This window comes from Bombina bombina, chromosome 3 (assembly GCF_027579735.1).
Source record: "Bombina bombina isolate aBomBom1 chromosome 3, aBomBom1.pri, whole genome shotgun sequence".
In the NCBI taxonomy this organism is placed as follows: domain Eukaryota; kingdom Metazoa; phylum Chordata; class Amphibia; order Anura; family Bombinatoridae; genus Bombina; species Bombina bombina.
Window position 1 is genome coordinate 5,709,970 of NC_069501.1, and position 13,443 is coordinate 5,723,412.

The 13,443-nt window shown below is 43.7% G+C and overlaps 1 protein-coding gene across 1 annotated transcript in view; it reads right to left on the reverse strand.

Annotated features, from left to right (window-relative positions):
• HSF2BP (heat shock transcription factor 2 binding protein) overlaps positions 1 to 13,443 on the reverse strand; it is a 325,578-nt gene that overhangs the window by 189,451 nt on the left and 122,684 nt on the right. The window contains exon 2 of the mRNA XM_053705704.1: positions 4,659 to 4,741. Coding sequence (XP_053561679.1) covers positions 4,659 to 4,741 — 83 coding nt within the window. The remainder of the gene's footprint in view (positions 1 to 4,658; positions 4,742 to 13,443) is intronic.

A 13,443-nucleotide genomic window follows, 5' to 3' on the forward strand; every position in this document is an offset into this window, starting at 1 on the left:
AAAAATATGCCCCCAGCCAGGCAGCCAGACCCCCTTCAATAAAATTATGCCCCCAGCCAGCCCCCCCTGCACCACCAGACAGTCAGACTCAGACACGGTGGTGACAGTGAGTGACTCACCACTCTCGTCTCGTTGCGTCGACTCAGACCGGACTCTGGCTGACGGGCTGTGCTGCGCCGATGGATCATGCGGCTCCCTACCTGCATAGTGCACACACTGTCACTGACTGACTGATCTCCGAGTCCGCCCCTCCTCCAGTCCTTTCTTACTCCTGGCGCGCTATGCGTGCAAATTTTTTTTTTTAAAAAAAAATGGCGGCAAAAAAGAAAAAAAGAATTGAAAAAAGGCATCTAAAAAAAAAAAATTAAAAAAAAAAATATATATATATTTTTAAGCCGGTGCGGGGCCCCCCTGAGTGCGGAGCCCGAGGCGGTCGCCAGATCCGCCTTGCCCAAAGGCCGGCCCTGATTCTCTTATTTTAACCATTATCAAACAGATGCCTCCATACAAAGATTTTTTGAGGCTGAGGAACAAACAAAGTAATGTTTTGGGCAATTCATATCATAAAAGTGGGTGATATTGATTATTTATACCAACACCATTATACATAAACTTAAGTTTCACTTTATAAATATAAATTATTGGACTATTTTTTAGTGTTCCATATTCAGTAGTAAAAAAGTATCCCATTATAGGTGCAGATTTGTGAATGCTATAATAAATGTTGCAATAGTTTTCATATTGAACTGTTATGGAATCCAAATAATAACCCTAAATATAGTTGGGTATATGTAAGGGGTTAATAGTTCCACCTTAGTTACTGCTAAGGCTTCTAAGTGATATAGAATAATTAATAACATCTAAATATCCAGTTCCAAGATAGAAAAAAAAAAAAAAGAAGAATATGGTGTCTATATCAGTACTAGAGTTATGCTGATTATAACCATCTGGGTTGTTCAAAATAATCCTTAGGAGGAAAAAAAGATATAGATTGCTCCTAAAATTGGTTCAAAAATAGAAAAAAGAAAAAAGGAGAATATGGTGTCTATATCAGTACTAGAGTTATGCTGATTATAACCATCTGGGTTGTTCAAAATAATCCTTAGGAGGAAAAAATATATAGATTGCTCCTAAAATTGGTTAGAGTTATATGGTTGTCAAAAGGGTTACAGAAAAAATATGGATGCGATGTCTACTAAGTTTATGCTGATTACATTATGCATACCTAAGTATACAAAAATATTTCACAAAATGTATTCTTAAAAAAATATATATATATGATTTTTTTCCATTTTTTAAAACACTGTGTAGGCAATTGTGAGAAGACTACACTAGCAAAGGAGGCTATATCTGGAGTGAGGTTTAAAGTTCATTACTTGTCTATATTTGATCTATGCAGGGACCAAACACTTAGGATAGAGTACGAACCAACTTCGGACGGCCCATCAAGATGAAACAAACTAGGACCAGCCTGACATCTAGGAAAGAAGGACCTCCTATAACTTGTAAATACAAGAAAACAACCTCTTAACAAGAAGTAAGCAAACTTAGTACCGAACCAGGACCAGCCTGCAGACATCCCTCCCCTCGTCTAGCGCTGTTCGCCATCAGAATCAGAAAACTGAGGATCCTGAGGCAAATGAAGACTAAAATCCTCCCATGCCTCCAGTACCTGCCGCAGCAATACACGCAGGCGCGTCAAACTAATTAGAAAGGCAAAACTCATCTCCGGTGGGGCATCTGAAGGCCCCGATCCTGCCGGCTGCCGCCTGAAGCCTCAGAGGGAACCACTCCCCCAGAGGAAAGACCCATCAGGAAAAGAGGACACGGATAAGCTCTTTGCTGGTGGCCCTCAAGAAGCTGAAATTCGTGCCAATCCACAAGAACTGCATAGCTTGACAAGTAGGCCAAAGAAAAGCGCGAGAGTCCACAAAAACTGCGTAGCTCTAAAAAATTGTACGTTTCTTAATATGGGGCCATGAGCCCCAACATTTCTACACATACGCAGACAGAATCACATAACAAACATGATTAAAGTCCCCCACTGCTCAATAACCCCCCCTCAGGAGATATTAACCCTTGATTCCATAAAGATAAAGGAGTCCCACTGAGACCCTGTCTTCTATACATCCACAATGAAAGTAAAATGAAATGATCTTACCGGAATCTATGCCGTGGAACAGTAACACGGTCCTTCAAGTTTGACAGATAGTAGTATCGCTTCTGACATGGACTTGAGTGAAGAAAGCAGGCAGTGAAACTCGTCAACACTGATTGCTTGTGGAGCTGTTAATATGAGTTGGGATGGTTTTGCAGAAAGACTCTCCCTGCATTTGCGGACTCTAACTTTCATCCATGCTCTCACCAAGAGGCTGACAGGACTACTTAAAACTCCTGTCCCATTTTGAAGAGAACTACCCTCCATAAGAGACTACTCCGTAATCTTCTGACACTTCTCTGCCAACCTCCTGTGACAAAAGGCAAAGAATGACTGGGTGATGAGGGAAGTGGGGGAGGTATTTAAGCCTTTGGCTGGGGTGTCTTTGCCTCCTCCTGGTGGCCAGGTTCTGTATTTCCCAAATGAATGCAGCTGTGTTCTCTCCCCTTTTAAGAATAAAATATATATACACATGTAAATGATTCATTATTGACAGATATATTTGATTATCCCTTGGAGGTTAATATATTGAAACAAGAGTTACGCTGCTGTAATAGACATCTAGTAGAGAGAGTGATGAAAACAACACTTACAAACACTTTTTTTAGAACAAATAATAACTAAGTATAGAGAGTTTAAGACAATTCTAGCTACTATGGGTTTGTGCTTCTGCAAATTAACAAGCAAGTGTGTAACATGATAGCAGATAAAACCTGATAAATACAGAATCTTGTCAGGCAGTTCTGTACCTCTCACATTCTGCTACTGAGCTCTCCTGAAGTCACACAGACTGACATGAGCACACCCCACACTATTTAGGGACGCTAACAGCAAGTCAGATTCAGGGAATTGTAACATACAAAGGGTTCCCCTCTGCAATTACTGGGGATACCACCAAACTAGCCTCATCCCTACTGCAGAATGCCTCCAAAGCACCAGGAGAACCTGACACCTTAGGTCAGCAAGCCACAGCCTCCACTATTATGCAGTATAGGAAAGAAAACCATAGCTCTGTCCTTCCTGTGATGCACAGAACTAGAAATGATGGGAGGGGAAACTGCTTTACTTTTATTTAGGTTAAATGGGCGTGGTCTATTTCTGTCTATGCCCCCTTCGGAAGAGGATCTCACGGGTAGTAGATACAGTAGGTAGGCCAATATAATGGTTTAAAGCGGGTAACAGCAACAGAGTGGCAGGTTGTAGCTAATCAGATACATACACTGGACTATAAAGATCTATACAGAGGTATGTTTAGGTTACTGTGCTGCAATGGGTTTAGTTCAGATTATCACGTGCCATAGTGCCATTGGCTCAGATTACCATGTGACAGTGGCTCAGATTACAAGGTGCAGAATTGTGATTGGCTCAGATTACAAGGTGCAGCATTGTGGTTGGCTCAGATTACAAGGTGCAGCATTGTGATTGGTTTATATTACAAGGTGCAGCATTGTGATTGGCTCAGATTACAAGGTGCAGCATTGTGATTGGTTTAGATTACAAGGTGCAGCATTGTGATTGGCTCAGATTACAAGGTGCAGCATTGTGATTGGTTTAGATTACAAGGTGCAGCATTTTGATTGGCTCAGATTACAAGTGCAGCATTGTGATTGGCTCATATTACAAGGTGCAACATTGTGATTGGCTCAGATTACAAGGTGCAGAATTGTGATTGGCTCAAAATTACAATGTGCAACATTGTGATTGGCTCAGATTACAATGTGCAACATTGTGATTGGTTTATATTACAAGGTGCAGCATTGTGATTGGTTTAGATTACAAGGTGCAGCATTTTGATTGGCTCAGATTACAAGTGCAGCATTGTGATTGGCTCATATTACAAGGTGCAACATTGTGATTGGCTCAGATTACAAGGTGCAGCATAGTGATTGGTTTAGATTACAAGGTGCAACATTGTGATTGGCTCAGATTACAAGGTGCAGCATTGTGATTGGTTTAGATTAAAAGGTGCAGCATTGTGATTGGCTCAGATTACAAGTGCAGTATTGTGATTAGCTCAGATTACAAGGTGCAGCATTGTGATTGGTTTAGATTACAAAGTGTAGCATTGTGATGGGCTCAGATTACAAGGAGCAGCATTGTGATTTGTTTAGATTACAAGGTGCAGCATTGTGATTGGCTCAGATTACAAGGTGCAGCATTGTGATTAGCTCAGATTACGAGGTGTAGAATTGTGATTGGCTCAGATTACAAGAGCAGCATTGTGATTGGCTCAGATTACAAGTTGTAGTATTGTGATTGGCTCAGATTACAAGGTGCAGCATTGTGATTGGCCCAGATAAAAACATGCAGCATTGTGATTGGCTCAGCATACAATGTGCTATAGTCTGCCTGCTGACACAGCCACAATGTGATTGGTTCAGATTAAGATGTACCACAGTGTTATTGTTGTGTGCTGAACTAGCTCAAGTTCTGATTATCATGTCATTATTTAAACTGGCTAAAATGAACTTGTGTTTGTCATTAGCAGCTCTGTTCTCACCTCTCTCTCCTGCAAACATTCACTCTGAGCAGCTTCTAAGCGACACCTGAAATGTTCACAGTCCAGATTCTTCCCTTCAAGTGCTGTAAATATAACAGAGCAAAAGTCACAAATACACAGCGACAAAGATTGGTAGTTTCACACTGAATAAGAGGTCAATGTTATAGGACGACACAGAATCCAAGAGAGTAGTTATAGGAAGACACAGAATCCAAGAGCGGAGTTACAGAAAGACACAGAATCCAAGAGCGGAGTTACAGAAAGACACAGAAACCGAGAGCGTAGTTATAGGAAGACACAGAATCCGAGAGCGGAGTTACAGGAAGACACAGAATCCGAGAGCGGAGTTACAGGAACACACAGAATCCGAGAGCGGAGTTACAGGAAGACACAGAATCCGAGAGCAGAGTTACAGGAAGACACAGAATCCGAGAGCGGAGTTACAGGTTGACACAGAATCCGAGAGCGGAGTTACAGGAAGACACAGAATCCGAGAGCGAAGTTACAGGAAGACACAGAAACCGAGGGCGTAGTTACAGGAAGACACAGAAACCGAGAGTGGAGTTATAGGAAGACACAGAATACGAGAGCGGAGTTACAGGAAGACACAGAATCCGAGAGCAGAGTTAGAGGAAGACACAGAATCCGAGAGAGGAATTACAGGAAGACACAGAATCCGAGAGTGGAGTTACAGGAAGACACAGAATCCGAGAGCGGAGTTACAGGAAGAAACATAATCAGAGCAGTTATAGGAAGACACAGAATCAATGTGCAAAATTATAGGAGAACACCGAATCCGAGAGTGGAGTTACAGGAAGACACAGAAACCGAGAGCGTAGTTATAGGAAGACACAGAATCCAAGAGCGGAGTTACAGGAAGACACAGAATCCGAGAGCGGAGTTACAGGAAGACACAGAAACCGAGAGTGTAGTTATAGGAAGACACAGAATCTGAGAGCGTAGTTATAGGAAGACACAGAATTAGAGAGCGGAGTTACAGGAAGGCACATAATCCGAGAGCGGAGTTATAGGAAGAAACAGAATCAGAGCAGTTATAGGAAGACACAGAATCAGAGTACGAAGTTATAGGAGAACACCGAATCTGAGAGCGGAGTTCTAGGAAGACACAGAATACGAGAGCAGAGTTATAGGAGGACACAGAATACAAGAGTGGAGTTATAGGATGTCACGCTCGGCAGGTTTAGGGGTTTGGAGCTCATGTAGAGATATAAGTTTTAGTTCCATCTTGTGCACTAAAAGGGGCCAGTGGAATAGGCTTTTTTGCGGAACTACCTTTTTTGGCACGATTGAGAAAACCGACACAAGTTTATTGTACAGAAAACTGGAGAGTTTGATTCAAGAAATAGAATTAGGCAGAAGTAATGCCCACACCAGAGCAGGATCAGAAGTTGTGCCCACTCAAGGGCCGAGGACTGAAGTGCTCACTCTTAGGCCGAGAACAGGAACGGGGATGCCCATTCTAAGGCAGAGACTGGAGAACACAGTTGAGGGCAAAAGACTGGAGGGCCCACTTGAGGGCTGAAGACAGGAATGCCCACTCAAGGGCTGAGACTGGAACAAGATACTGATGCTTTACAGACACTCTTTGTATGGCTTGGTTAGTGAAGCAGGATACTGGTGCTTGGCAGACTACCTCTGCAGGGCTAGGGTACTAGAACAGAATACCGGTGCTTGGCAGGTGCCTTCTGCATGGCTAGGTACTGAAGCTGGATACTGGTGCTAGACCGGTACCATCTGCAGGGGTTAGGTATATGAAATAACGGAGTAAAGATACTGGATACACTGATATCTGTGACTGGCTGATAACATGAGAATAGCCTAAAGACAAGCTGAGGGTCAGATACCAGAGAGCAGTCTGATCAGTCATTAAACACGGGGAGTATCCAGAATAGTCATAAAAAAGCCAAGTTCAGTTTACCTGAGAAGCTGTCCAATCCTTCATCTAAACACAGGTGAGATCCAAAAGAGAGGTCAGGAGACAAGCTTGGTACAGAAGCCAGAGTATACACCAGAATAACTTGTATACAGGCACAGTGTAAACAACAATGTCAGGGCAGGGAGTGGCCTGCAAGGCTGCCTTTTATAGCAGTGACAATGAGGTAACTGTCTGCCACTGGCAGGCAGGTGGAGCTAAAGAGCACAGCCCAGCAGGCCTCCAGGAACATAAGCCCAAGCAAGGGTCCTGGAGATAGAGCAACAGGCTGTAAAACTAGAGTCCCAGGTTCAATTCCGAGCACGGCTATGACAGCACCCCCTCTGAGCGGCTTTAGCTTCTTCATAGCTCTGCAGCTCCATCTTCTGTACTAGTGTTCCATCAGAAGCTTAGGTGCTGTCTGGAGGAATGGGTTCAGAAAATAACTTATTTAACATGGATTTTTTACAAAGAGCTGCAGTAATATGGTCTTGTACTTTTGAGTTATTTCTAGGCTTATAGGGTCTTATGAGGTAGGACAGGTGATATAGAACAGAAGGACCCCTCATCCAGAAAGTAGTCTGGGTCTATAGCTCATCTGAGTCTGAATCTTCATAGATAGTAGTGAACCCATCTGAATCTTCTTCCTCAGTGCAAGAAGAGACTGTGGGGAAAGAAGTTTTAGATTGAACTGGCATATCAGATTTCCCAGGATCCTTTAAATAAATTAATAAGAATTGGTGTACAAGAATCCTGATGGAAAGAGGGTGTAGAGATTTCTAAGGGAGAGTCTGATGTTGTGCTGGATGTAGTTCCAGTTTTATCTGGAAGTTGCTGCACCAGGACTGTGTTTATCCAGACCTCTTCCTTTGATGTTTTTATTACAGAATTTGTGGCACTCTTCCCTGCACCCACAACAGCAGACAACCAGGGCACTAACCAGAGCTGGGGACTCACAAATGGAGTTTTGGGCAGGACTCTTAGGAGATAACACAGGACAGTAGGAGATTACATGACCAGAGCCCTCACAATAAAAGCAGTCCTTGAGTTCTCCTTCTAATCACCTCTGTAGCAGAAATAAATACTTTGGTAGTTTTGGTGTTTGCAATACTGCAATACTCTTGGTGGTACTTCCTTTACATAATGCAGAGGTAGTCCTGAGTGATGCAGAAGATGCCACAACAGAGGTAGATTAAATTTGCCAAAATGTTTTTGAACAAAGTCTCTCTGAGTTTCAATAAATGCCTGAAAACCTGTTAACAAAGGCCGTGTTAAAGACAATATTGACTGAAATCCTAAAATAATCGAAAAAATTGTTGAAATTGTTGTACCATTTTTCGTAACTTGCTCCAAAAGGTAGGACAGGTATTTAACCACCTCTGTAAGCTCCAATGTTTGGCCCAGACACTTTGTCATGCACGGCAGAGTGGATTCAGGGGTTTGGAGTTCATGTGTAGAGGTGTCAGGCTTAGTTCCATCTTCTGAACTGAAAGGGGCCAGTGGAACAGGCTTCTTTACGGAACTACCTCTTTTAAGCATGATTAAGAAAACAGACACAGGGCAAGTTTATCGCACAGAAAACAGGAGAGTCGGATTCAGTAAACAGAATTAGGCAGTAGTAATGCCCACACCGGAGCTGGGTCAGAAGTTGTGCCCACTCTAGGGCCGAGGACTGAAGTGCCCACTCTTAAGCCGAGGACAGGAACTCAAGTGCCCAACCTCAAAGCTGAGACAGGAGTGCACACTTGAGGGCCAAATACAGGAGTGCCCACTCAAATTCTAAGACTGGAACAGGATACTGATGCTTGGCAGATACCCTCTTCAGGGCTTGAGTACTGAAGCAGGATACCAGTGCTTGGTAGACACCCTCTGCAGGGCTTGGGTACTGAAGCAGGATAATGATGCTTTGTAGACACCCTCTGCAAGGCTTGGGTACTGAAGCAGGATACCAGTGCTTGGTAGACACCCTCCGCAGGGCTTGGGTACTGAAGCAGGATAAAAGTGCTTTGCAGACACCCTCTGCAGGGCTTTGCTACTGAAGCAGGATGCCAGTACTTGGTAGACACCCACTGCAGGGCTTGGGTACTGAAGCAGGATACCAGTGCTTTGCAGACACCCTCTGCAGGGCTTTGTTACTGAAGCAGGATACCAGTGCTTGGTAAACATGCTCTGCAGGGCTTGGGTACTGAAGCAGGATACTGATGCTTGGTAGACACCCTCTGCAGGGCTTGGGAACTGAAGCAGGATACCAGTGTTTTGCAGACACCATCTGCAGGGCTTTGTTACTGAAGCAGGATACCAGTGCTTGGTAGACACGCTCTGCAGGGCTTGGGTACTGAAGCAGGATACTGATGCTTGGTAGACACCCTCTGCAGGGCTTTGCTACTGAAGCAGGATCCCAGTGCTTGGTAGACACCCTCTGCAGGGCTTGGGTACTGAAGCAGGATACCAGCGCTTTGCAGACACCCTCTGCAGGGCTTTGTTACTGAAGCAGGATACCAGTGCTTGGTAAACATGCTCTGCAGGGCTTGGGTACTGAAACAGGATACTGATGCTTGGTAGACACCCTCTGCAAGGCTTGGGTTCTGAAGCAGGATACCAGTTCTTGGTAGACACCCTCTGAAGGCCTTGAGTACTGAAGCAGGATACCAGTGCTTGATAGACGCCCTCTGCAGGGCTTGGCTACTGAAGCAGGATACCAGTGCTTGGTAAACACCCTCTGCAGGGCATAGGTACTGAGGCAAGATACCAGTACTTGGTAGACACCCTCTGCAGGGCTTGGGTACTGAAGCAGGATACCAGTGTTTTGCAGACACCATCTGCAGGGCTTTGTTACTGAAGCAGGATACCAGTGCTTGGTAGACACGCTCTGCAGGGCTTGGGTACTGAAGCAGGATACTGATGCTTGGTAGACACCCTCTGCAAGGCTTGGGTACTGAAGCAGGATACCAGTTCTTGGTAGACACCCTCTGAAGGGCTTAAGTACTGAAGCAGGATACCAGTGCTTGATAGACGCCCTCTGCAGGGCTTGGCTACTGAAGCAGGATACCAGTGCTTGGTAAACACCCTCTGCAGGGCATAGGTACTGAAGCAGGATACCAGTGCTTGGTAGACACGCTCTGCAGGGCTTGGGTACTGAAGCAGGATACTGATGCTTGGTAGACACCCTCTGCAGGGCTTTGATACTGAAGCAGGATGCCAGTGCTTGGTAGACACCCTCTGCAAGGCTTGGGTACTGAAGCAGGATACCAGTGCTTTGCAGACACCCTCTGCAGAGCTTTGTTACTGAAGCAGGATACCAGTGCGTGGTAAACATGCTCTGCAGGGCTTGGGTACTGAAGCAGGATACTGATACTTGGTAGACATCCTCTGCAAGGCTTGGGATCTGAAGCAGGATACCAGTTCTTGGTAGACACCCTCTGAAGGGCTTGAGTACTGAAGCAGGATACCAGTGCTTGATAGACGCCCTCTGCAGGGCTTGGCTACTGAAGCAGGATACCAGTGCTTGGTAAACACCCTCTGCAGGGCATAGGTACTGAGGCAAGATACCAGTACTTGGTAGACACCCTCTGCAGGGCTTGGGTACTGAAGCAGGATACCAGTGTTTTGCAGACACCATCTACAGGGCTTTGTTACTGAAGCAGGATACCAGTGCTTGGTAGACACGCTCTGCAGGGCTTGGGTACTGAAGCAGGATACTGATGCTTGGTAGACACCCTCTGCAAGGCTTGGGTACTGAAGCAGGATACCAGTTCTTTGTAGACACCCTCTGAAGGGCTTGAGTACTGAAGCAGGATACCAGTGCTTGATAGACGCCCTCTGTAGGGCTTGGGTACTGAAGCAGGATACCAGTGCTTGGTAAACACCCTCTGCAGGGCATAGGTACTGAAGCAGGATACCAGTACTTGGTAGACACCCTCTGCAGGGCTTGGGTACTGAAGCAGGATACCAGTGTTTTGCAGACACCATCTGCAGGGCTTTGTTACTGAAGCAGGATACCAGTGCTTGGTAGACACGCTCTGCAGGGCTTGGGTACTGAAGCAGGATACTGATGCTTGGTAAACACCCTCTGCAAAGCTTGAGTACTGAAGCAGGATACCAGTTCTTGGTAGACACCCTCTGAAGGGCTTGAGTACTGAAGCAGGATACCAGTGCTTGATAGACGCCCTCTGCAGGCCTTGGCTACTGAAGCAGGATACCAGTGCTTGGTAAACACCCTCTGCAGGGCATAGGTACTGAAGCAGGATACCAGTGCTTGGTAGACCCCCTCTGAAGGGCTTGAGTACTGAAGCAGGATACCAGTGCTTGGTAGACACCCTCTGCAAGGCTTGGGTACTGAAGCAGGATACCAGTGCTTGGTAGACACCCTCTGAAGGGCTTGAGTACTGAAGCAGGATACCAGTGCTTGATAAACGCCCTCTGCAGGGCTTGGCTACTGCACTCTGATATACTCTGCTGGGTGTGGGTACTGAAGGTGGGAAAAGTTATTCCATGAATCTCTTTATCAACGTAATATTTGCTTTCCTGCTCATGTTCTAGGTACTTGGTACTATGTAGGAAAAACTAAAAGACTACTATCTGACAGAGTATGTGCTGACTTAATGTAGCTCTGAATAGAGTAGTGGTTAAGTTTGTTGCCACACCTGAAACGATATCTCGAGGTTCAGAATTCGAATCCAATAGGTGTCATTTTTAATTTGTGTTGAAATACTGAATATGACTTTTATGATTGATAATATTTTGCCTCTAAATTTGTTGAAGGGACTTATTAACACTGGGCAAAATTACAAGTAGTGCAGTACGGCTATATTGCTGAAAAACTGTCTTTTGCGTGCGGAATGGCAAATCTCCCGTATTACAAGTCATGATGATACGGCTATACTGCTAGCGTTTTAGCCTGTACCGCAACTCTCCATTCCGCACTCAAAAAATGGCTTTTGAGTTTGGAATTTTCATGTCACCCGTATTACAAGTTGTTTGGTCAGGCTATTACGCTAGCATTATAGCTTATACCGCAACAATCCATTCCGCGATCAAAGACCAGTAGTTATGGATTTTGCGAAACAAAAATGTTTCACAAATCTCATAACAAAAATGTTACAAAGTACACTAACACCCATAAACTCGCAAATACTTTATTAAACTTATTAACCCCCAATCCGCCACCCACTCACATCGCCAACACTAAATTAAAGTATTAACCCCTAATCCACCGATCCCCCACATCGACCAACACTAAATAAACCTACTGACCCCTAAACCGCCAGCCCCCCACATCGCAAATACTAAAATAAACCTATTAACCCCATAACCGCCAGACCCCCTCATCGCGACATACTAAAATTAAACTATTAACCCATAAACCTAACACCCCCTAACTTGAAATTAAAGTTACAATATAACTATCTTAAAATAAATAAAAACCTGTGAAATAAAAAACCTAAGCTTAAACTATCAATAAACCAAACATAACTATTTTTAAAAAATTAACGAAAATAAAAAAAAATAAGTTACAAAATTTAAAAATCCTAACACTACGACAAAAAAAACCTAACATTAAAAAAACAAACACTAAAATAAAAATAAAATAAAAATCCCAAATAATAAAAATTAAACCTAATCTAATACCCCTATAAAAAAAAGCCACCCCAAAATAAAAACACCCCCTAATCTAAGAAAAAACTACCACAAAAGGCCTTTTGTAGGGCATTGCCCATAAGCAATCAGCTCTTTTATCTAGAAAAATTACAAAAAAAACCCTAACAGTAAAACCTCCCCCCCAAAATAAAAACTAACTCTGAAAAAACCTAAGATACCAATTGCCAATTGGGGCATTTGTATGGCATTACCTTTAAAAAGGCAATCAGCTCTTTTGCTACCAATTAAAATAAAAAATCCCTAATCTAAAAAAAAAGTCCAGCGGTAAAGGTCTTCTTTCAGGCGGCTCCATCTTCATCCATTGCGGGACCAGCTTCTATCTTCGTGCCGAAGGTGCGGAGTGGACTTCCCCGTTGAGCGGATCCGGAGCGGTGGTCCTCAGCGGCGTGGAAGCTCCTCTTCATGCGATCTCCGCCGCACACTGAAGATTGAATGCAAGGTATCCCTTTTATATTTGGGTTGCCTTGCATTTCTATTGGCTGACATTTTCAAATCAGCCAATAGGATGAGAGCTGCTTAAATCCTATTTGCTGATTAGAAGGTCTAATATTTTGTGTTATTTTTTACATAGGTATCACTGAATATTGTCACAGGGGTGGGTTAAACAAGGAGCAGGGCACACGGGGCAGAGGCACAAGGGCACTGGGCTGAGTAGACCCATACATTTACCTTGTCCAAGGCACAACAAAGGATAAGGTTGGCCCTGGTAAGGGAACTTTTCCCTATACCTGAATAAAGATAATATTTTATTCAATATTATATAAAGATCTGCACCACCTTAAGGGCGTTGTTTATTTGTTAAATTTATACGTTTTATAAGCTGCTTTCTACAAATGGTAATTTATTAAAATAATTCAGTTTACTAGTACAGATATGAGAACCCACAATAGTTTCAACTTTATATACTTTATAACCATCTACCATGATTGAAGCTGGTGGATAAGAGATGTGAGAAAGAAACATACTAGAGATTCAGATGGGATGATGAACAGACACAGACGAAGGCAACATTAGTTTAAATGATACAGTATTCATTTGTTTAGTTACAGCAAAAAAAACAATCAATTTATTTCCAAATGTCATGCAAGGCATAGCTAGCTGTAAATTCTTAGAGGGAAGCCGTGCTTTATCTCACACAATGTATGAATCGGAACATGATACTTAGCAAAACTGATTGTAGCTGTATTGAGATTA